This window comes from Syngnathus floridae, chromosome 2 (genome assembly GCF_059516105.1).
Source record: "Syngnathus floridae isolate MCC-2025c chromosome 2, RoL_Sflo_1.0, whole genome shotgun sequence".
In the NCBI taxonomy this organism is placed as follows: Eukaryota; Metazoa; Chordata; class Actinopteri; order Syngnathiformes; family Syngnathidae; genus Syngnathus; species Syngnathus floridae.
Genome location: NC_142414.1, coordinates 7,699,615 through 7,722,990, shown reverse-complemented (window position 1 = coordinate 7,722,990; position 23,376 = coordinate 7,699,615). Strand labels below are relative to the sequence as shown.

General features: G+C 45.9%; 2 protein-coding genes across 3 annotated transcripts; both read right to left on the bottom strand.

The window, feature by feature from the left end:
* Nucleotides 1-5,129: 5,129 nt before the first annotated feature.
* LOC148401499 (dihydropyridine-sensitive L-type skeletal muscle calcium channel subunit alpha-1-like) lies at nucleotides 5,130-17,976 on the bottom strand. Of its 2 annotated transcripts, XM_088361029.1 has the most exons (46): nucleotides 17,569-17,976; nucleotides 15,963-16,068; nucleotides 15,133-15,272; nucleotides 14,931-15,064; nucleotides 14,710-14,862; nucleotides 14,443-14,648; nucleotides 13,992-14,095; nucleotides 13,778-13,923; nucleotides 13,598-13,679; nucleotides 13,357-13,517; nucleotides 13,061-13,286; nucleotides 12,738-12,945; nucleotides 12,557-12,677; nucleotides 12,368-12,482; nucleotides 12,195-12,294; nucleotides 12,058-12,127; nucleotides 11,864-11,996; nucleotides 11,648-11,777; nucleotides 11,512-11,571; nucleotides 11,178-11,284; nucleotides 11,018-11,105; nucleotides 10,840-10,947; nucleotides 10,726-10,778; nucleotides 10,513-10,659; nucleotides 10,240-10,441; nucleotides 10,020-10,178; nucleotides 9,752-9,862; nucleotides 9,612-9,695; nucleotides 9,466-9,519; nucleotides 9,091-9,138; nucleotides 8,989-9,015; nucleotides 8,793-8,918; nucleotides 8,667-8,732; nucleotides 8,513-8,604; nucleotides 8,287-8,446; nucleotides 8,082-8,209; nucleotides 7,851-7,947; nucleotides 7,573-7,675; nucleotides 7,399-7,500; nucleotides 7,197-7,330; nucleotides 6,997-7,122; nucleotides 6,114-6,322; nucleotides 5,971-6,035; nucleotides 5,863-5,909; nucleotides 5,742-5,792; nucleotides 5,130-5,658 (listed from the first exon to the last, which is right to left on the bottom strand). In XM_088361029.1, exons 1-46 carry the CDS (start codon nucleotides 17,751-17,753, stop codon nucleotides 5,437-5,439), a joined length of 5,496 nt encoding a protein of 1,831 aa, XP_088217155.1. In that variant the 5' UTR covers nucleotides 17,754-17,976; the 3' UTR covers nucleotides 5,130-5,436. The 2 variants fall into 2 exon arrangements, with proteins under 2 accessions (XP_088217155.1, XP_088217164.1); XM_088361038.1 differs by lacking the exon at nucleotides 9,466-9,519.
* Nucleotides 17,977-18,735: 759 nt separating this feature from the next.
* Nucleotides 18,736-20,818, bottom strand: tmem9 (transmembrane protein 9). The gene is made up of 5 exons (XM_088361051.1): nucleotides 20,635-20,818; nucleotides 20,326-20,417; nucleotides 20,133-20,241; nucleotides 19,927-20,058; nucleotides 18,736-19,864 (listed from the first exon to the last, which is right to left on the bottom strand). Exons 1-5 carry the CDS (start codon nucleotides 20,725-20,727, stop codon nucleotides 19,724-19,726), a joined length of 567 nt encoding a protein of 188 aa, XP_088217177.1. The 5' UTR covers nucleotides 20,728-20,818; the 3' UTR covers nucleotides 18,736-19,723.
* Between the last annotated feature and the right edge of the window lie 2,558 nt (nucleotides 20,819-23,376).

Below are 23,376 nucleotides of genomic sequence, written 5' to 3'. Positions count from 1 at the left end.
GTGTGTAATATTTTGTTTGTCTGACATTTCACAATGCGCATGTCCCCTCTTTACTATATAAACTTCGCGCAAGAAATGTCAGAAATTGATATTTTTGAAAAAATTATAAAACTTCACCAAATAGTTTCAGACATGATTCTGACAAGATTTAAAGCATAAAAAAGTGGGGACTCAAAAAAATTTCTCCACCTCACCCAGGGGCCCCTGTTCGTGGGTGTGTTAACAATGGAGTGTGAATACGACGTGTGTGGAATACACCGTGTGGAAACGTGTGGAACAGCAGAAGCATTGATTTCCACACTCACACAGTTTTTGGTCCCCTTTTTGCAAAAATGATAAAACTTCACCAAATAGTTTCAGACATGATTCTGACAAGATTTAAAGCATAAAAAAGTGGGGACTCAAAAAAATGTCCCCACCTCACCCAGGGGCCCCTGTTCGTGGGTGTGTTAACAAGGTAATGTACCCTCTTACATTTGTCTGCCGGTACACCACACACAAACACACCACAAACACACCACAAACACAACACAAACACACCACAAAAACACCACACACACACCACACACACACACACACCACACATCACACACCACACACACCACACACACCACACCCACACACACCACACCCACACAACACCCACACACAACACACACAACACACACATCACACACCACACACATCACACACACACCACACATCACACACCACACACATCACACACCCCACACAACACCCACACAACACTCACACACACACAACACACACACCACACAAAAACACCACACACACACCACGCACCACACACATCACACAACACCCAAACAACACCCACACAACACACACACAACACGCACACAACACACACCACACACACTACATACACACACCACACACACAACACACACACACAACACACACACAAACACACACCACACAAACACACCACACACACACACACACACACCACAAACACCACACAAACACAGCACACACACACACCACACAAACACACCACAAAAACACTACACACACACACACCACACACAGACACACACCACATACACCACACATCACATCACACACACACCACACAGCACCCACACAACACCCACACAACACCCACACAACACACACACACCACACACACACCACACACCACACACAACACACAAACACCACAGACATAGACGACACACACCCCACACACAAACACACCACAAACACCACACAAACACACCACAAAAACACCACACACACCCACAACACACACCACACAAACACAGCACACACACACACCACACAAACACACCACAAAAACACCACACACACACACACCACACACACACACACACACACACACACACACACACACCACACACAAACACAGCACACACATCACACACACCACACAGCACCCACACAACACCCACACAACACACACACATCACACACACACCACACACAACACACAAACACCACACAGACATAGACCACACACACACACACACACACCAGACACAAACACACCACAAACACCACACAAACACACCACAAAAACACCACACACACCCACAACACACACCACACACAAACACACATAGGTGTACCTATTGGAGTGTCCGTGTGATTCCCTCGTTAAGCGCACCTGCGTGAAAACTTTTAGCTCTTGCTGAACGTAAAAGTGACCAAAAACTTTTCACGCAGGTGCGCTTAACGAGGGTCACTTGGAAAACATGTAACGCGGCCCTGAGGACTAGAGCTTGACACCTGTGACCTTTGACTATGATATTTCCCTAATAAAGTGGCCTGTTATTAGGTACACTTGAAAATGGCGATGTACCTAATGGACTGTCCGTGTGATTCCCTCGTTAAGCGCACCTGCGTGAAAAGTTTTAGCTCCTTCCGAACGTGAAAATGACCAAAAACTTTTCACGCAGGTGCGCTTAACGAGGGTCACTTGGTAAACATGTTGGAACGCGGCCCCGAGGACTAGAGCTTGACACCTGTGACCTTTGACCATGATATTTCCCTAATAAAGTGGCCTGTTATTGGGTACACTTGAAAATGGCGGCGTACCTAATGGAGTGTCCGTGTGATTCCCTCGTTAAGTGCACCTGCGTGAAAACCTTTAGCTCTTGCTGAACATAAAAGTGACCAAAAACTTTTCACGCAGGTGCTCTTAATGAGGGTCACTTGGAAAACATGTTGGAACGCGGCCCCGAGGACTAGAGCTTGACACCTGTGACCTTTGACCATGATATTTCCCTCATAAAGTGGCCTGATATTAGGTACACTTGATGTTAGAAAAATTGTATATATATGTTATCATGCGTTCTCTAATGAGTACTTATTCACAATGTTACTGTTCAGTATGCTTGCTGCTTTGCCTTGCTTATTCTTATCTTGTACAACAGAACAGAAGGATTACGGCTGGGTCAGGGGCGAGATGACGGTTGTGTCAAACAAGATGCTGCTGACAGCTCAGCGGCCACCAGAACAGATCGTGAAAGCAACACGTCAAACGATGCGTCATGAACCTTCTGATCTTCCTTAAAGAACGTCACTTTCTCTTTTTATCTCTCGGAATATCGCTTAAACTGTTTTGCTGATATAGCCATATCTGCACGCAACACTTTGTGCGTTACTTTTTGTTTCTTTTCTTACGAGACGAAGCCACAATCTCTTTCCCCCACCCCTTAAGGGCTAATCGTCTCACAATGTGGGTAGGGCATTTCCAAATAAAAAGAGCGAGGAGTGTAAAACAGATTTTTAGTGTAGTCGGACTGCTGTAAGTCTGGATGCACTCCTCGCGAGAAAAGACTCAACATTCTGCCTCACTGGTTTTGTCTGCTGATCCTTTTTACTGATTTTGAACCTGACACTTGAAAATGGCGGTGTACCTAATGGAGTGTCCGTGTGATTCCCTCGTTAAGTGCACCTGCGTGAAAACTTTTAGCTCTTGCTGAACGTAAAAGTGACCAAAAACTTTTCACGCAGGTGCGCTTAACAAGGGTCACTTGGTAAACATGTTGGAACGCGGCCCCAAGGACTAGAGCTTGACACCTGTGACCTTTGACCATGATATTTCCCTAATAAAGTGGCCTGATATTAGGTACACTTGAAAATGGCGGTGTACCTAATGGAGTGTCCAAGTGACGTTACAGATCAAACAGCCAATCAGAAGGTGGGGGTGAGGGCGGGTGTGGCACTTTTCACTTTCACTTAAGCTTTTTCCCTATTGAAGTGGCCTGTAATTAGGTACACCTAATGAACACTACAATAGAAAAAGAAAAAAGAATAAATGACAGTGTAGCAAACGATTCGGTGAACGATTCTTTTGAACAAATATTTTGAGTGAACCGATTCTAGAGTCAGTTCACGTAACTGGAATGCACATCACTAGTACAAAACAGTGCAGACGACCATGGGCTGCCCGGTCGAAATAGCCGACTGGTTAGTGATACGGGCTCATGCTCGGTTAGAACTTGGTTCGGTCCCAGGTGTTAAAACACACCTAAATGTGCTTTTATTGTGCAATTAACCCATTCTTTCTTTCTTTCTTTTTACCTCGTGTAGTGTACCTAGTGTTTATATTGTCATATAAAGCAGTTAACCAAATGTCTGATTTTTATGCTTTAATTGGCGAATATAAAAACAAGGAATAAAACACCAGAAAAGTTTTAACATAAATGTTTATTAAAAATAATAATAATAATAATATTAAAAGTAAATTTCAAACCAGCAATCCAATGTGAAATTGCAGTAGATATATTGGATAACAATATTTAGGCGTATACATGCATACACGTTATTTAAAAACTACTATAAGTGTTATAAAATCAAGATTACCCAAAGAGGAGCATAATCTCCCCGTTCTTGCATAACAGCGCATCCCTTCATGCAATAAAGTTAGCCGTTAGCTTGGAGAAAACGCGCGTAAAAGAAGTGGTGTTGCAGTGAATGGTTCTTTCTTTCCTTGGCAAATCGTAAATCGATATTCTGGCTTACATAGTTCACGCCAGGAGGGGGCTGCAACACGTTCACTGACTGATCCGTTGACGCACAGGAAGGAAGGCAGTTGAACCATTGACTCGTTCGTGAACGGGAAAGTCAGGATTCGTTCCCTCACTGATCCGTTCTCAACATGAACTGGAAATGCTGATTCGTTCACTCACTGATTCGTTCGTTGGTGAGCGGGAAATGCAATTCGCGACTGGTTCGTAAACAGGAAGTTACGTCATTTTCTTCTTCGTTTTGTTTTACGGCGAGGTGGCACCAGCTTCAATGGGCATTACTGACACCTACTGGTTGAAGTCATAGGAACTGAACAAAGAATCACTCGTTCACTGAAAAGACAACAGTCATCACAAAAAGAAAAACGACAAAAATATCAGCAATGTGTTTCTATTAACTCCCCTCGAGCCAAATTCGGAATGTCTGCTAGACAAAACGAAAGCTTGAGGCAATTTCCTCTCAGTGTCTTTTATCGACAAATAAAAGTTGAATTCTTTCGAATCCTCTCATTCTTTATTTGACAAATCAATCTTTGTTTTGAATCGCACTACAGCTTCAAGACACTTTCAAAATGAGGACTCGGACATTCCGTTCCACAAACACTCTGCCCGTTGGGACTATTTAAAGAGGGGCTCAATTTACAAGGAGAAACTCTGCTGAGGTGTCCAAGCAAACTCACAGCCATGACAATTTATTAGGGACACCAGTCACTCATCACTTGCAATGTGTCACTTTTTCTTTTCACTAGTGAAGCTTCAAATATGTTTCATGAAGCATTTTTAATTTTTTCACTCCTCTCTGTTCAACTTTGGGGTTAAAAGTATACTTACCATTTCTAAAACTGCTTTATTCACGTCAACCAACAGTGCCATCTAGTGCAGTAAATAAAATACAACTGGTTAATGAAGCAAATTTGAAGCCTCATTTTCCTATCATTACTTTTCACCATATTTTGAGGGTCAAACTACCAAAATGTGGCCGCCGAACCAGAATACGAGCTAATATTTTGAAAAGTTGGTTGTTTTGAACTTTTACATCGAATTTTAACTCTGCACATTTGCAGCAATTATCTTCAAACGTGTTTAATGCATTCAGAAAGCGGGTTGTGATTTCACTTTGCAGGGTCTTTAATGTTAGATGATGGTGACACGTTGAGGCTGGAATGAATGAATGAATTCACTTGATCTCTCAGCCATTTTGAATTGAGAACAACTGGCAAATGCTCCACTTTGAAGGTTGTTGCCCATGTTGAGAACTTTGCTGATTGTTTACAGGAAGACTTGGGCTGGCCACCACAAATCAAGACTTGAACACGACAGAGAGCCACATTTGACTTGAAGCCCAGGTCGAGTCGTCCTTCAGGACGGAGCCGCCCCCAAAAAGAAGTCATGTGATAGCACACGCGTGGCCGCGCCTCTAAACGTTGGAGTCGGCCTCGGGCGGCTCAGCTCCGTGCGGACCATGAGCGGAGGGAGTTGCGGCGATGGGGCGTTTCTTCTTCCTCACGGCCGGGTCGGGACGCTCCGCTTGACTTGGCGGAGGCACGGGGAGGCGCCGCTTCTTTTTGAGGATAGCCCGGGCCGCGCCCTCGAGGTCCTCGATGGTGGCGTGTGTCTCGTCAACTGTCTCGTTCTTGGCCTGGGAGACAAAAGCAAAGTCGTCGATTTCCAAATTGACCGAGGATGGACGGCAAAGGAAAAGCCTCTTTCGAAGCCGCTCACGTCGTCATAGGCCGAGGTCGGACTGTCGGCGAGCCTGGGTTCGTAGGGGAACTGCAAAGAGGGGCCGGTTTTCATTTCTTTTTGCTTCATATGGCGTACACGGGCCGGCCGTTCACGTTACCTGCGTTCGGTCCGTTCTCACTGTGAAGTCCCACGGGTGCATATTGTCTAGGTGAAGACATCAAATCAACATCTTCGTACTAGAAGATATTCAGCTACAATTGTGTACCTGCTCCTGCATCCTCAGCGGGGCTGTCAAGCTCTTCGGCACTACCTTGTCTTTGCAGTCCCAATCTGAAAAAAGAGCAAGAAGCTTCTCATCAGCCGCTGGATGTCAGCGGTCTCATCTGAGGACACGTGTCGGACGCTCACTCTGCAAAGGCGTTGTTGTTGCTGTTGCTTTTGGGAGCCGTTGGCGGCGCAAAGTTCGTGCCGGGCTCGGCGGCAGGCGAAGGGAGTGTTGACTCGGGCTGGTTTTCCAAGAATTTGAGGGGCCTCTGGTTGGTCATGTGTGGCGGCGGAGCGTTGACATTCTCCGTGGCGAACGGCTCTACTCGATTTCCAAACAAGCCGTGCGTACGCTGTACGTGTCAACATTGTCAATCAAACTTCACAAGGAACAGCAAAAATATTGGGATACGTTGATCAATGAGATTTTTTTTTAGACAATTCTACACCTTAACATTCATTAAATCTAACAATCTACAGACATGATATGTGCAAAAAAAGTTTAATTCTGGCCACAATGTGCTCCCAAAATGTGTCTCTAACTAGGGTTAGGGTTTCAAAGTAGGGTTTCAAATTAGGGTTAGGGTTTCAAAGTAGCATTTAAAACTAGGGCTAGCGTTTCAAAGTAGGGTTCAAAACTAGGTTTAGGGTTTCAAAGTAGGGCTAGGCTTTCAAACTAGGGTTTAAAACAACGGTTAGGGTCTAAAGTAGGGTTTAAAATTTGGGTTAGGGTTTCAAAGTAGCATTTAAGACTCGGGTTAGAGTTTCAAAATAGGGTTTAAAACTAGGTTTAGGGTCTAAAGTAGGGTTTAAACCTAGGTTTATGGTTTTAAAGTAGTGTTTCAAACTAGGGTTCGGGTTTCAAACAATGGTTTCAAACTAGTGTTAGGGTTTTAAAACCCTAGTTTGAAGCCCTAACCCTAGTTTTAAGCCCTAGTTTGAAACATGAGCCTAAGGTGTGAAAGCTACTTTCAGGGACATTAGCATTGTGCTTCCTGTCAGTCTTGTGAACAACATTTTCTTTCACCTGGTAAATGTGTTCCTCCCCAGCTTCCTGCATGGCTCTCTCCATTTCATCCTCATTGTGCAGGTCTCCCGAAATTGCTCGGTGCATTTCTGCAGCCACTTCATCCTCAATAGCCCTGAGACCGGCCTGCAAAATCCAGAAGAGGAGGCATGCCACCAAAGGAAACTTCTAGAGCCTCTGAAGCCTTTAGGCCAACTTACTTGGATCTCTGGGCCGGAGGCGTTCTTCTTGGTTGGCCGGTATCCGTAGTACTCCTCCTGGCGTTTCAGGAACTTCCGTAAATGATCCTGGAGTAGGAAAGTGGCGTAGAATTTTCCCACGGTGACCTCATCATCTGCAAGTGGAGGTGCGGTCAGTCTCCGAAAGGCCTCTGGATGCCTGGAATGGTGTCGGCGTGCTCACCGCCTATGGGAGGGATGACCTGATCCAACAACTTCATGCTCGTTCGCTTCCAGATGTTCTTGATGATGGCTCGAAGCTCCTCGTTGGCCTGCTCGAAGTTTCCTGCTCAGGAGAAATCAAGGTCAACAAACACACTCTTGCGCACACACTGTGAATAGCGTCGGGGAGCTCTACCTTCTGTTTTGATCTTCAGGGCTGTCCTGACCAGGGAGAAGAGGGTGGCGTTGAAGGTGACCGTGCCGTCACTGTTGAGCGGCATGTTCATGCCGACCAAGCGCTGCCGACACAAACAAACTCAAATGATAAGGGCTTCATAATACAAAAATCACTGGGTTATTTGACAACTGCAGTGACACAAATAAACCAGCAGATGGCAGTATACTACAAGATTTGGTTGAACGTGACGTTGAATAGTTTTTTTTTTTTTAAATAGACAGTGTCCCAGCGCGTACCTTGCAGGCTGCACGATGAGGGCAGAACTTGCCGAAGCCCAGCGGAGGCTGGATGCGTCTCAGCAGCGTCACCACATCCAGATGTTTGATTCTGCCTCTGGCCGAGCACACAAACACCTTCAACACAAATGCTCCGAAACCTCAACGAAAAGTTGGGCGTGCTCAGATCGAGTTCTCCTCTCAAGGCATTTCATCCAGAAATTTCTTTTTTGGGTGGTCATCGTGGCTTACGTGGCCTCTGGGTCATATTCCGCCCAAATCTTCTTAAACTCATCCAGGTGGTGCGGACCCAGCAGTGACCAATCACGTGTCAGGTAGTCAAAATTGTCCATGATGACAGCGACAAACAGGTTGAGGATCTGCAGAAGGTGGCGACATTTATTGTTAAAAGTCGTCTTGCCGAGCCAGCGGCCAATCGCAAACGTGAATCGCTAACCAGGAAGGCGCAGAGGCAGTAGAAACTGAGGAAGTAGAAGACGGCAAAGTTGGAGCCGCAGGTGAACTCTTCTCCAGGCTGAAAGTCAGACTTGGGGTCGCACTTTTGCCCGTACATGGACGCCATCATGACTTCCTCCCAACCTTCTCCGGTGGCGCATCTGCAGATCAAATCTTCAGCGTGCTCAGCCGTTTACGCGGGCGCCCAACGCTCGGCGAGAACTCACCGGAACAACATGAGAACCGCCTGAGGAAACGTCTGGAAATTGTTGTTGCGGTTGATTTCCGTGCCGTCCACTAAGGCGATCTTTCCGAAAATCTAAAACATGTTTAAAAGTTGAGCGTGCTCTGGTTCGGAAGCGAGCGCTCCAGCTTGCTCACCTGCATCCCGATCACGGCGTAGATGAAGAAGAGCATGACGATGAGCAGAGCCACGTGGGGAAGAGCCTGAAGAGCGAGACGAGGCTTAGCTCGCTTGCCGCTGGCGCTTGAACGCGAGGAACGCACCTGGAAGGACTTGATGAAGGTCCACAGGAGGTTTCGGATGCCCTCAGAGCGGTTCAGCAGTTTCACCAACCGCATGACACGGAAGAGTCGGAAGAACGTGATGGAAACTGAAGCGTTCTCCGAGGCCTGCCCGCGACAATGCTCGCTGTCAATCTTTTCATAAATGCAGACGTGGCCGATGACGAAGGCGGCTTACCGCGATTGCTTGCATGGGATTGGTGTCCTGCAGAACAAATGAACAAAATTAGTCGAGTGTGCAAAAGAGGACACAGCATGCGAGTGGTGGCCAGATATTTACAGCGCAGCCTTGGAGACAGTACAGTCCTCCGCTGGCGGCCAGGGCGCTCTGCAAAGGAGACACAGGTGATGAGTGAGATGTTGAGCAGAAACGAGACAAAGTGAGCCAGGCGTGTGGAAAGCCAGAAAAAAGGCGTGGTTGAAAAGCGGCCCAAAAGCGTGTCCGTGCGTGAGAGGCCGAGAAAACCTTGCGTCATCACATACGGTGACCAAAAAAAATCAGCGCTGTTGACTCGACACACGTGGACATTCCAAATGGAAGAGAATTGTGGCAATGATGGGAGTGACATGGCGGTGGGTGACAGAATAGAGATGCTGCTCTGGAGGATGGCGGCAGGGGTGGTGCTCACGACGGACGGCCAACCGCATTACTGACCAGATTCTGCCAACTAGTTGTGCCGGCACCGATCGAGGCCGCGCTTATACGTGTCTGGCTCGCAGCATCGAATACACACAGTAAAGTAAGACAGAGAGTCATTGGCCGGGAACCTCCCGTTGAACACCCAAGCGCCATTTACTCACATCTATTTCGCTCAGGATGACGTCCACCACGCTGCCGATGACGATGATGAAGTCAAACACGTTCCAGGGGTCTCCGAAGTAACCCTGCGTAGAGGCATCTGCTCAGGATTCGGGCCCCATCGGGCCGGAAGAAAGCCCACCTTTGCTTTGAAGGCCATGAGCTTGAGAATCATCTCCACCGTGAAGAGCACCGTGAAGATCAAGTTGAGAATGTCCGACAGCTTGGTCACGTGGTCGGACTGGTTGCAGTGCTGAAAAGCAAAGGGACACACACACACACACACACACACACACACACACACACACACACACACATTTGACATCGGCTGGATCTCATTTGGACTTAAAAAAGTCAATCTGCAAATTGCACAAAGTCTCATTTCTATCTTTGGAAGCAAACTGACCTACCTGCATCCCCAGGCACAAAGTGTTGAGCATAATGAGGAAGAACATGAGGTACTCAAAGTAGCAGGAGGTCACGATGTACCAGACCCGGTACTGGTATGGGTTTTTGGGGATGTAGCACCTCAGCGGTCGGGCCTTCAAGGCGTACTGCACGCACTGGCGCTAAAAAAAGGCAACGGAGATCGGGTCACATTGCGGTTTAAAGGCGGCGGCGGCGGCTCACCTGGTTCTTGTCCAGCTCGCAATCCTTGTACTCCTGCTCCCCTTGCTCCTGGAAGGTGACGATGACGAAACCCACAAAGATGTTCATCATGAAGAAGGCGATGAGGATGATATAGACGATGAAGAAGATGGACACGTCCACCCGGTTGTTGAAGACGGGGCCCATGTCTTCTTCGTCCGAGTCGATGGCTCGATACAAGAGTCTGCCGAGGAGTTACACCTTCTGAACTAACTTCTACGCGTGTACGCAACCCGACGATGCGTCAACACGTACTTGGGCCAGCCCTCGAAGGTGGAAACGGTGAAGAGCGCCAGCATCCCGTACAGGACGTTGTCAAAGTTGAAGTCATTGTTGAGCCATTCCCGTTTGGCCACCACCGTGTCCTGCAGAGTGTTCTCAATGTGCTTCACGTAGAATCCCCTGAGAGCAGAAAGCCACGAGTGAACCATCGGTGGGTTCCCCAAGCCAAACGAATATTTGCCTTACTGGCACTCCTCCTCTGTTATTTTGGACACGTCCGTGCAGCTGTAAAATTTCCCCTGTCGTAAAAAAAACCCAAGTTAGCAAGATGTTAGCAAGATGATGGGTGACGTCACCAACCTTGAAAAGTTGCACTCCTATGCAGGCAAACATGAAATTTAGCAACATGGTGACCAGGACGATGTTTCCGATGGTTTTGATGGCCACAAACACACATTGGACCACGTGCTGCACCAAAAAAAGGAAAGTTAGAAGAAAAGCTTCAACGGTGAGCGAGTTAGCGTGACGCTAAGCCCACCTTGAGGCCTTTGGCTCGATTGATGGCCCTGAGAGGCCGCAGAACCCTGAGCACCCTGAGAATCTTCACCACCGAGATGGCGCTGGATCTGAACACCGCAAATGACGCAGGCAAGAATGACAACGTGATGTTTCACACGGCAGGTCCCGGGCGTACTCACTCCATGCCCATCGAGAGCAGCGAGACTCCGACCACAATCAGATCCAGGATGTTGAAGGAGTTGCGACAGAACGAGCCCTCGTGCATGAATGCACCATAAACTGTCATCTGCCGTGGGAAAAAGTTGCAATTAATATCCATCCATCCATCCATCCATCCATCCATCCATCCATCCATCCATCCATCCATCCATCCATCCATCCATCCATCCATCCATCCATCCATCCATCCATCCATCCATCCATCCATCCATCCATCCATCCATCCATCCATCCATCCATCCATCCATCCATCCATCCATCCATCCATCCATCCATCCATCCATCCGCTCTTACCTTCAGCACAATCTCAATAGTGAACACAGTCGTGAAGACGATGTCGGCGTAGGCCAAAATCTGCGGGACGAGAGGCAGAAGGCAACGACGTCGCTCGGCTTTTTGTCAAACGACTTTGGCGGAAAAAGGTCGGCACCTGGTTTCGATAAGAATTCGGATCGATGGGGTCCTCGGCTGCCAGGGAGATGGAGGACAGCAGGATGAAGAGTAGGATCAGATTGGTAAAAGACGAGGCGTTGATGATCTTGTAGCACAGTTTGCGGAACCTGAGCCCCGTCGGTGACAACAACGAGAGCACGCGCAATCAGCGAGATGGCCAATCGGCATTTGGGCAAAGGCGTCCGCCACCGACTTGTTTTGCGGGCCGAAGATGAAAAAAGAACTGGCTTCGGGCAGCGGCACGGCTTCCTCCTTCAACTGCAAGTCGGCCATGGGACGCGGCCGAGGGCTGATGGGGATTTCGGGTTCCTCCTCCTCATCGTCACCTTGGACGAAGGCAGAAATAGAATTTCGATTTTGAAAAGATGACAAATTGCGTTTGTTTACCTGGGAAGTCGGCGGGCGGGAAAGGATCTTTCACTTCATTGACATTGGACTCAAACTCGTCAATCTTGAGCTGATGAAAGAAGATGATCGTTGATGATGACTCATCAAGTGTGGCGTGTGTTTGAAGGTAGCTGAACCTTGGCTGTGGTCGGCATGCCCTCCATCTTGGCTCTCTGCTCAGCCAGTTTCTTGGAGATCCTCTCCCTCTCCTCATCTGTCTTGTCAGGCATTTTGGACCTACACACAAAGACGTGATAAGATGGAGTGCAGATGATCACTTTGACTTTTTTTTTTGCAATGATTGATTCACCGCAGCAGCTTCCTCCTCAACTTCTCCTCCGCCTTTTCCTTCTGAGCCGAGGTCAGACTCTCGGCCTCCGCGAGGTTGTCCACCGCGATGGCCAAGAAGACGTTGAGAAGAATATCTGCTCGGATCAGGTTCGGGAAAACAATCTTTGACTGGCTCGAATATCCCACAGGGGAGTTTCGGGTAGGATACAGTTTCCACAGACAAAGAGGACGATGAAGTAGATGGCAACCAGAATGCCGGGGAAAACCGGGCCTCCGTAGGCCATGATGCCGTTGTTCATGATGGCCGTCCACTCCTCCCCCGTTAAGATCTGGAAGACCACGACGGCTTATAGTAGCAAACGTGTCTGACCCTGTGGAAAACATCTCACCTGGAACACGCTGATGAGGGCTTGAGGGAAGTTGTCAAAGTTGCTTCGTCTGGGCCTGTTGTCAGGAAAGTTGAACTTGCCCCCAAACACTTGCATGCCAAGCAGCGAGAAGATGACGATGAAGAGGAAGAGGAGGAGGAGCAGCGAAGCGATGGAGCGGACAGAGTTGAGCAGGGAGGCCACCAGGTTACTCAGAGAGGTCCAGTACCTGTGAGAAGAGGACAGCCGTGATTCGTTGTGCTGATCTCAAAAGCAGAGGGATGCAATGGCACCACCTAGAGGGTGGTTTGAGGAGTAACGTGTTTATGGTTCGCCAGACTCACTTTGTGACTTTAAGGATCCTGAGGAGCCGAATACATCGGAGTACGGAGAAACCCAGGGGGGTGACCTCTCCCACCGACAACATGATCATCTCCAGGATGCCGCAAATCACCACGAAGAAGTCAAAACGGTTGAACAGCGACATGAAATACGCCCGAGGTCCCAGCGCGTACATTTTCACAAACATCTCGATGACAAAGAGCACCAGGAGGACACGGCTTGCCACGTCTGCCGACAGACAAGATAGAGAAAAGTGTGAACTTGAGTCCGTGAGGAGTCTACGTGGGAGTTGCTCAACCTTGAATCGTTGTGAGCATGGCGGGCTGGTGGTGGTGCTCCGTGGCGATGGTCAGCGTGTTGAGGAGCACCAGGAACATCACCAGCCAGTAAAACGCTCTGGTCTTCACGTAAACCAGACACTTCATCCTGAAGAAGCGGTTCCAGCGACGAGCCAGGCGACTAGATGCCAAAGCAACGCCGTTGGCGGGGACAACTAAGTGTTGTCAACGCGTGCACGTAAACAGTCGAAGATTACTCACTAGTAGTAGATCACACGACTCTTGCCCTCCATGTCGAACAGGCTGTCGGTGTCAGAATCGCCGCTGGTCAGAGGCAGGAGACCTGGCGAGCAGATGGATGGATGGATGGATGGATGAATAAGTGGGTAGATTACATTAGACAGATAGACGGAGAGTGTAATCAATTTGCAGTTCTCTGACCTTGGCCCTCTCTGTCAGCGTCGAGGACCTCAGCGTGGGTGATCCACTCCATGTAGCCGTGCAGGTCCTCATCCAGCTGCTGACGCTCCCGCAACTTCTGGAACTCTCCTCGGGACCGGGCTTTCTCCCGCTCTTTGGTGAATTCTCTGAGCAAAGGAGGAACGTTTTCAATCGTGTTGAGAAAATCGCGGCGTGAAGTTCTGAGTCGGCGTACCCGCTGAGCACGCCCAGAACCAAATTGAGCACAAAGAAGGAGCCGACAAGAATGAGAGGAACAAAGTAGACCCAAGGCCATTCGTTTCCGATGGCGTCGTTGATCTGAAAGACATCGCGCGCATTTAAGGGCGGGTGCAGCCTAAGCCGATTCATCAGCTTTGGAAAAAGAGTTAGGACTTCACTAAATGTTGCATATTAAATACATATTAAAAAATATTTAAAAAATTATATAAAAATTAGTACCAAAAAAATATATATATTAAAAAATATTTAAAAAAAATATATAAAAAATATTTGTACAGTAGCGTTTGTATGTATAAATGAATATATTGGTATGTAGGTAAAAAAATAAATAAATAAATAAATATATATTAAAAAAATATTTGTATGGTAGCGTTCTGGAAAGTTTTTGCAATGCAGACTGATAAAGACATGGCCGCGTGACCAACCCAGTAGAGAACTTTGGTCCATCCCTCCATGGTGATGCACTGGTAGACTGTGAGCATGGCGAAGCCGATGTTGTCAAAGTGGGTGATGCCGTCATTTGGACCTTCCCAGCCCGGCCGGCACTCGGAGCCATTGATCAAGCAGCGTCGTCCGTTCCCGGCCTGAGCGCAGGGGGCGGGTCTCTCCCCCTCTGCTGTCGAATAGATATCTGCAGGGGTGAAAGAATCAAGGTCAAAGTTCATCCTAACATTTTGGCCGTCGCCGCCTACTTGTGCCCGTGTAGTAGCAGGTCTTGTGCATTTTGCACTTGAAGAGCTCCAGTCCCATGATGGCGTAGATGGTGACCAACAAGAAGACCAGCAGGGCAATGTGCAGCAGAGGGAGCATGGCTTTCAGGATGGAGTTCATCACCACCTGCAGGCCTGGATGCAAACAAGATACAGAGGTTCTCCTCAGGTTCAAGCAAATGTGATTGCCAACCGCTTCTTACTGGGAACTCCGGAGACGAGGCGTAAGGGACGCAGAACCCTGAAGGCTCTCAGCGCCTTCATGTCGAACCCGCCGCCTTTCTCCATGGGAACACCTGCTATCGTATTGAAGGTATCCAGGGCAAAGGTGACCAACCTGGAGGAGGACCATCACTGAGCGCTCCCATACGTTGCTGTGGTCACGCATCAAAGGTTCTTTCTTACCCCATGAAGACGATGACAAAATCTAATATGTTCCAGCAGTTTCGTAAATATGCACCCTCGTGGAACACAAAACCATAAGCAATGATCTTCAGAAAGCACTCCAAGGTGAAGATGACCAAGAAGACATACTCCAGACTCTCCTGCGGAAAAAAATGTTATCCAATTAAAGATCTTCTACGTCAAGTAAAGCTAGAAATTGATTGAAAGCTATTTTTATAGTTCTCTTAAGTCATTTGGGTTTGTGTATGCAGATCTTCCCAGGGAAAGCAGCTCTTGTTACCTCAGAGGAATGAGAAGGCATTTGGCCAAATGGGTCAGTCCCTGATATACCCAAGATGAGTATAAACTTATTTATGTATTGTGATATCTATTTAGTTGAGTGTCAGAACGATCTTTTTGGAAATACGAGACACTTTTTTTTGCTTTGACTTGCGAGCAAAAACTTGATGAACGCTGCATGGACAGTAATCTCAACTGACTTTGTAACATGCAGGTTACGAATAATTCTTCCAAAAATGGTCTTTTAGCTATTTCTCGCCACTTCTAATTTAAGTTCCCACAAAACAAAAAGAATTACAACTTTTGTACATCAAACAACCACGGATGTTTCCCATTGGCTAGCTTAATGCTAGCACCCAATGCAAAACGCCATAGACAAGCTAACGAACGGCACCCATGTGGATGCCATATAAACAATTAAGCTAGCTTAATGCTAGCAAACAATGCAAAACACCACAGACAAGCTAACAAATAGCACCCACGCCGAATCACATTTGAGACATGAATGGTGCTCACTGAAGAGTCCCGACGGAGCGATCATTCTCGCTTACCAGGCTGGAATTGGTGTTATTGCTATCTTCTTCGGGCATGGGCAGGAACACGGCCAGGGCGACACAGTTTGCAAAGATGGTCAATAAGATGATGATCTCAAAGGTTCTGGATGCTGCTGTTCAGTATTATTACTCAAGGATGATGGGAATTGCACTTTTTCCCTAAAGAAATAAGAACAGATGATATTTGCTGCCCTAAGCTCCCACCACGTCACTGGACGTGCCATGTCTGTCTTGGATAAGTTTATTGGGCTGTCATATAAACATTAATAAAATGATTAAGGATGAGAATTGCGGTGTCCTGCGGGGTAGATTCCACAGCAAAGAATCTTGTGACCGGCTCACCGTGTTTACTTCATTTTAAAATAGTTGTAGGTGAGATGATTGGGATTTCCAGGTACAGTAGAAGAGATTAGTTAGTTTTAATCACAGTTAAACTGTCCGTAAAGACACAAAGATGCTAAATATATATGTCAGGAATAAAGGCTATTATGGCGCTGGTATCTGATGGAATATTTTTTTTTAGGTGGTATTTGGTGACAAAAGATTAAGAACCTCTACTCGAGGCCTAAATTCGTTTTGGTGCAGATTTTGTGAAGATCAACTTTGGCAAGCCAAGAAAACAACAACCCTGCTTTTCACCAATGTGCTGCATCACAACGGAGTATCGGCCTCGACACTTTCTCATTCCCACCAGTAGGGGGCTCACTAAGAGAATTCGCCTGCCAGGTCAGCATCATGTCCCCGCTGTGATGCAGCAGGACAGCTGCGTGGCCCAAGAATATGTCCAAAGCAGCCAAACACACGCACGCCTGCCAAAATGAGTCAGACTTGTTCCTCATTCTTGTCAAACGTCACCACACTTTATGTTTTTTTCTTCTCCCCCCCTCCACTTGTGGTCTACATGTCCTGCGGGGTGACATACCAATGTGATTATACTTGTGCAATAAAAAGTGCCCATGACTCGGTTGAGCATGTGGCGACAAATGGTAACGGAACTTGGGGGGATTTTTTTTTTTTTACTTTTTACATAATGGGCTTCACAATCTAAATTGGCCCTTTCTTTCTGTGTTAAAATGCTCACTAATGTAAAATATTTTGTATACAATAAATAAGCCCTGAATAGTGAAGTCGGTAAAGAAATCAGCAAAACGTGACCCTGACTATCAATTGATCCAAAAGTTTATCCATCGTAATCAACGGAGTAGCATATGGGTCATCTGAAAATACATCAATTGCTGTCGGCTAATTCTGTTCTGGATACGAAAGATGTCTGAACCCGGAATGGGCATGAGGCTAAAATAAAAGCAGGAAAGTCCCCGCAGGGAGATATTCTGCGCGCCAAGTCACATATAGTGGAAGCATTTGAGCGCTATTTTCACATTAAACACAGAATGGCCTCGCGTGCCTGCATGGACGTGGACTGCCAGGGAATAACACAAGTCTTTGCACGTCACACGACAAATTGACGTGAGCTTAAGGGGGCTAGCGATTGACATCTCGGCAAACAGCTGGTGTAAAGCAGCTTAATCGTAGCAGCTCGATCAAGTTGCCAAATGGTTTGGGCACCTGACATGCTCCAATCTCGATATAAAATAAAGGATACTTCCACTCCACAATGTTAATGCAGGCCTTGCGGAAGGGATTTTTAAGAGTGAGGAGGAAGAGGGATCTAGCAGGTCTTGGGTTGCCCCCCGTGGCCTGTAACTTTTTCAGCTTCTCCCGCTGCTTCCTCTTCAGCTCCTCTTCATTCATGATGACCGGCTTGGACGCGTCCGAGTTTGACGCCATCCTGAAGATTCCCACGGGGCCTCAATTCCAGAGAAATGGCTCCGCCGCTTGTGTAATCCCAACCTGAGGCTGATAATCGCGTTTGTTTGTGCCTCCCGCGGAGCCGCGGGCCTCGCCTGGCTGAGGACCTCTGACTGGAAAACCTGCCGGCCAAGTGGCAGCAAGCGCAGTTGGCCCTGCTGGAGTTTAATTTTAGACCGTGAACTAGCGGCGAGCCATGCTTGGGGATGGTAAAAAGGTTTGGGGGGTGACGACCTGCAAGATGGGATGAGATGAAATGAAGGGGGTGGGGTGGGTTGTCTGGGCAGGGCAAGGGAGGTGACCAAGGCTGATCAAATGTTTACATTTGTGACTCGTGTTTAGTGTGTTGGTTTGTGTGAATTGGGGGCAGTGTACGACTATTAAAAACTATTCAAACTAAAAAACAAGTTCAACAATAAAAGTGTCATTTGTTCCATCTTGTTTGTATGCAAATATCTGGAGGACCCAAACTGCCAAAATAAAAAATAATGAAGTGAAAATAAAACCTATTTTAAAAAAGAAAATTCAAGAATATAAACAATGCATTATTACAAATAATTAAATATAAAAAACACAGCCACTCATTTCATGCTGGCACTGACTGTGACATGAAATGAGAGCAGATCTAGTTTATTTATTGATCTATTTCTACATTTATTTTTCTATTGAAAAATCATTTTGTGTTTATTTTTACTTTTATGGATTTTAATGTTTTTGTTTTATTTAGATATTTCAATGGAATTTTTTATTTTGGTTTTATTTTCACATATTAATTTATTTTTGATTTTGGCAGTTTTGGTCCTCCATAAAAACTGACCTCAAAGCATCAAAATGTGTTCCAAATTAAACGTGCAAAGTGAAGGATTAAGACGACCATAACTTCTTTAACAAGGGCAAGCAGTGTGTTGCCCTCTAGTGTTCATTTTCGGTACGAGCAAATTAACGCGACAAACACCCAAAATTGCTTAACCGGTGTTTTCTTATTTGGCAAGAATGACAAAAGTACAGACAACTGACTATGCATACAATTCAGGAGCGAGTACAATCAAATTAACCACAAATATCTAATAAAACAATCATGATAAATCCCTTTGTGGTCAACACATCAGGATAAGGAGCTAATAATATGTGCAATAATGGTTTTAAACACAAGAAAGTTCATTTACGTGCTAGCGATTTATAATCTACCCGTCATTTTGCTAAAATATCACAGCCAGCCCAATTTTGATACAAACTATCACCCAAAGACAGGAGAAGAAAAACAAGCACACATTCAAATGATATGCCTAACTTAATATGAACCAAACGAACTATGTGGGTTTCTTGACAAGATGCTTTGGCACCTTCAAACAATACTTCATGGCTAGCAAAAAAAGTGTTTGGTCACAAAGCCACCAGAGTTGTTTTGGAACAAACCGGTGAGGTGTTTGCAGGCTGTTGGCAATTATTAATCTATTTGTGCTTTGGGCAAGAGACTCTCCACGCTTCGCTTTTTGGCCATTATTAAATTATATTTGTGTAAAACAATAAATAGTAAAATTTATAATTTTATTATGTAAGATAAATATTTGCTGTATTAATTCAGCCAGATCTTGTTTTGCGCACAGAAACGTTTTTTGTTTTTTTTTTCGTTGTGAAAAATCATATCACATTTTTGTTGCTAGCCTGTTATTAAAATGTTGAATATATCATACAGTCATGGTAAAACTATTAACTTATATTGGTAAACAATAAACTTTTTTTTTCAAATACAAACTATGAATGACTTTCAATCTTCCACAAATTTACTGTAAAGCACATGCAGGAATTGCTCACTGCCGTGCTCGTCAGTTAAGCATCGCAATCATCTCGAGCGGGTCTATTTTTGCGTCAAGCCTTGAAATTCCGTGTGGTGAACTTGCGAAAGTGCAGCTGGTGACAGAGAAGATACCTGGCTCTAAAGCTCGGCTCTAACTGAGCATCTTGTGGCGGTCGAAGACCGTCTTGCGCTGTTCCTGGACCTGCTTCTTCCAGCGCTGCTGCGCGCCCTCCACCCGCTCCAGCACCGTGTTTCCTCTGGCCAGGCCGGCATCCACTTGCGGACGCATCTCCTAAAAAACAAGAGCGCACGTGGAGAAGCCGAGATTCGTGGTGAGCAGAGGATTTGCCGTACCTCAGAATCATCCTCGTTGTGCAGAGGCTGCGTGTAGGCGTCGTGCTTGCGGATGAGAGGATCCACCAGGAGGAGGAAGAGCATGTACAGCAACAGCGCCCCCACAACAGACAGGTAGATGATGATGGTCACCTGAGATGCAAAATGATAGCTTTTGATTGCCTCCCACTTTTACCTGGGCTGGCAAAAAGAAGCTCTTGTCCGACCTTGATGGTGTTGCTGCTCCGCTCCTCGTACTTGCACTCACATAGCAGGCAATAAGCTTCTACATCACGGCCAGGTACCGGCATGGGATCCACAATATGGAGACAGTTGCTAGACACAGAGAAGCAGAAAAATCAAATCATCAGACTCGAACAGATCACAAATAGAACATGAGAAAGGCATTGCTGCACTTACCAATCCTTTTGGGAAACATTTCGGTTGTAGACGTGCCCGGAAATGTTTCTGTAAGGCGGGCAGATGCACTTGCAGCGAACATCTTCAAAACTCTGTCATTGCAGCCCAACCAACGAAACAGAACGCAAGTTACCGACTTTGTGAGGATTGCTTTGCAGACCTGATGCTTTTAAGAAGGAGCACGAAATCAAGCATATCGGTATATCACGTCCGACATAGAAGCGCAATGTTGTGTGGCTATTATGGCTGACTGATGATCCTTTCACCCCGCCCCCCAGCCCCCCCGCAGGATGCACCCGCAGGTCTTACCTTCGCATTCACAAAAGAAGCAGCATCCAGCAGCAGAGCAAAAAACGTCGCAGCTGCGACAAAAGTCCAGCAAGTCCCCCCGCAAAACGACATCGTTTCGCAGGTATACGGAAACGCAGTAAAAACGAACCACCTGACCGCTAAATTCCTCCACTTCCGGGTTGTCGTCAACAAACAGCGACGCTGCTACCTGCTGGTGGAAAAACATTCAACATGCAGTTCAAATCACGGAATGAATACAATTAAGTTCCGATCTTTACCACTAAAACATTTACTCAAGATCAGTTTTTATCATATTGTACGATATTAAAAATGATATTGATGTTGTTGAGATACTTTAAAACAATTGTGACCACCGTATGATTTGAATAAAAAGAAAGGCAATATTGAAAGTGTGGCGCACAGACAGTTATGGAATAAAGATAATTTGCCATTGAATGTTTTCATTAATAATTACATCATTTGTGCTGCAAATGCATTTCAAGGGAGGGGTTTAAAAACTCATCAAGTATTTTCCCATAAATTCAAGCCAACACTTGCATACAAATGAAATCCTCCTTCTCTGGTGCAATGTGAAATGTATGCCCTGACTCTTTGACCAAATCAATACTACCTCTATTTGCTAGTAATCCTGTTTTTCTGTATGATCAGATAGCCTTAATAAGACAAAGGAAAATTCAGACAGAACCACTTGAGCTTGTGGTCACGGAGATCAATTGAAGGTGCTGGAATTTCTCTCATAAACCGAGATAGGAGTCTTTAATGGCACAGCCAGAATGAAGCCATCCTCAATCGTCAGTGTGCCCCTTCATCCACCAACAAACATGAAAGGAGCACATGATAAATGGTGTAAAATGTGCAAATCTTTCTGCTGCTCATTTGACGACTGTCGTATTTTCTTGCTGTGTTGCTTTAAGTCAAAAATTTGAAATTTTCCACTGCACACTGAGAAGAAAAATTAAGGAAAAAAGGGATTAAATGAAAAGAGCTAATCTGTTAATCTACCTACAGTACAGTTATGAGCCCTCATTAAAAAAGAACAACGAGATTGACATGACTGGATCATCTTTTGGAGAGTGAGAAAACAAAATTAATGCAGACAAGTAAAAATTGAAGAGCGGCAGTCTGACAAGCAATCAAAACCCAATTTAAAAAAAACAATGCACCATCCCAACAAAAAAAAAAATAATTCCAGGGAACCATTGACTAAACTATATAAATCCACGAATGGATGTTCATGTGGGCAGGGCACCACTAGAAGGTGCTAGAACCTAAATGACAAGCAAAGCAAACAAATGCTCGGGCTTGCCCTGTTCAACATTAAAAATGTGGTCGCGAACTTGAAACAACAGAAGAGCACAAATTGCATCATAGGCAAAGTTTGACTTGACAATATTTTATGTCACAATGATGCTAATATAAATTTTAATTTATGAGCGTTGTGACGTCATTTCACCGATCGCTGCTAACGCGCACCTCTGTTGATTTGTGGCAAGTCACATTTGTTGAATCTGTCATGATGCTTTTTCTGTCTCCGATCGAGAGTTTTTCTTCCGGCAAGGTGTTTTTTTTTTAAATATTGCATTAGATTGTCTGGATTTTTTTTTCACAGTTCACAAACGTACTAGCTGTCAAAGTCATAACGACTGTTCTCAAAAGGAAGTCATGTCATTCTTTTTCTTGACAGCAATACGTTCTTTGTGTCCTCTCTTGTCTACGCACTGTGTTCTGATTGATTTTGTGCTCGTGGAATATGAATGAAGCCGTAAAAGTCCCCACCCCCCTTCCCCATTTTTTAAATTCATCTCGGGGGGCGGCCATTTTCCTGCGTACTGCCAATTGCGGTTGAATGAAAATTTAGCAGCGGCATTTAGCTGTCAAGCTACGCGTAAGTGGAATAAGTTCTGAAAAACTCCCGGGTTAAAAATCAATTTCTCACTCTTGCGTTTACAACAGGAGTAAGACAACTTTTTCTTCTATTCTTTTTTTCTTCTTGATTGCATCCATTGCGATGAAGTCAAGCTTGACCTATGAGAAGAAAGCCTTCTGCGTCCTTATTCTTCGCAGCCCTCACAACCTTTTCCAATGGTTCCTTTTTGACCTTTATCATATCATCTGCGGTGTCTTTTTCGCCTCCTCTTTTCCTTGATATCATGCTTTTTGTCAAGGCCGGGCGTTGACGTTTGAATAAGAAGCCTATCTCCCTCCTGTCTGCTCTTATTCGTCTGCCCTCCCCCCCTACTGAGGCCAGGCAGCGGGAGGAGCCATTCTAATGGATGCCCATGGTAATGGAAGTCAAGGGAGGCAGCAGACACCGGTGGTCCACGGGCAGCTCCTAAAAAAACCATAAATCACAACCGGCGGTTCCGCCCTGCTGAGTGTAGCCGATCACACTCCACCAAAAAGCAATTCTGCCAACGTGTGTTTGCACATTTGTCTTCATCAGCCTCTGGCCTGTTTCCAGCCCCCGTGACTGACGTTTGCTTTCCCGTGGTAACCACACAAAGTATTTACACATTAGCTTCAAAGGTTTCTTTCCACCAGAGCAAGAACACAACGTGGATCAAAACACATTTGTCTATGGCTACTATCAGCTAATTGCTGAAAAAAAAAAAAAAAAAAACGATAATTGGCCAGGTCTGCAGAAGCTGGATAACCAATGTGGTCGTCAAGACATGCAGGAAACCGGAACCCGAGGACCAGGATTGGTGACCCCAGACTTTGAGGATTTTAACTTGTCAG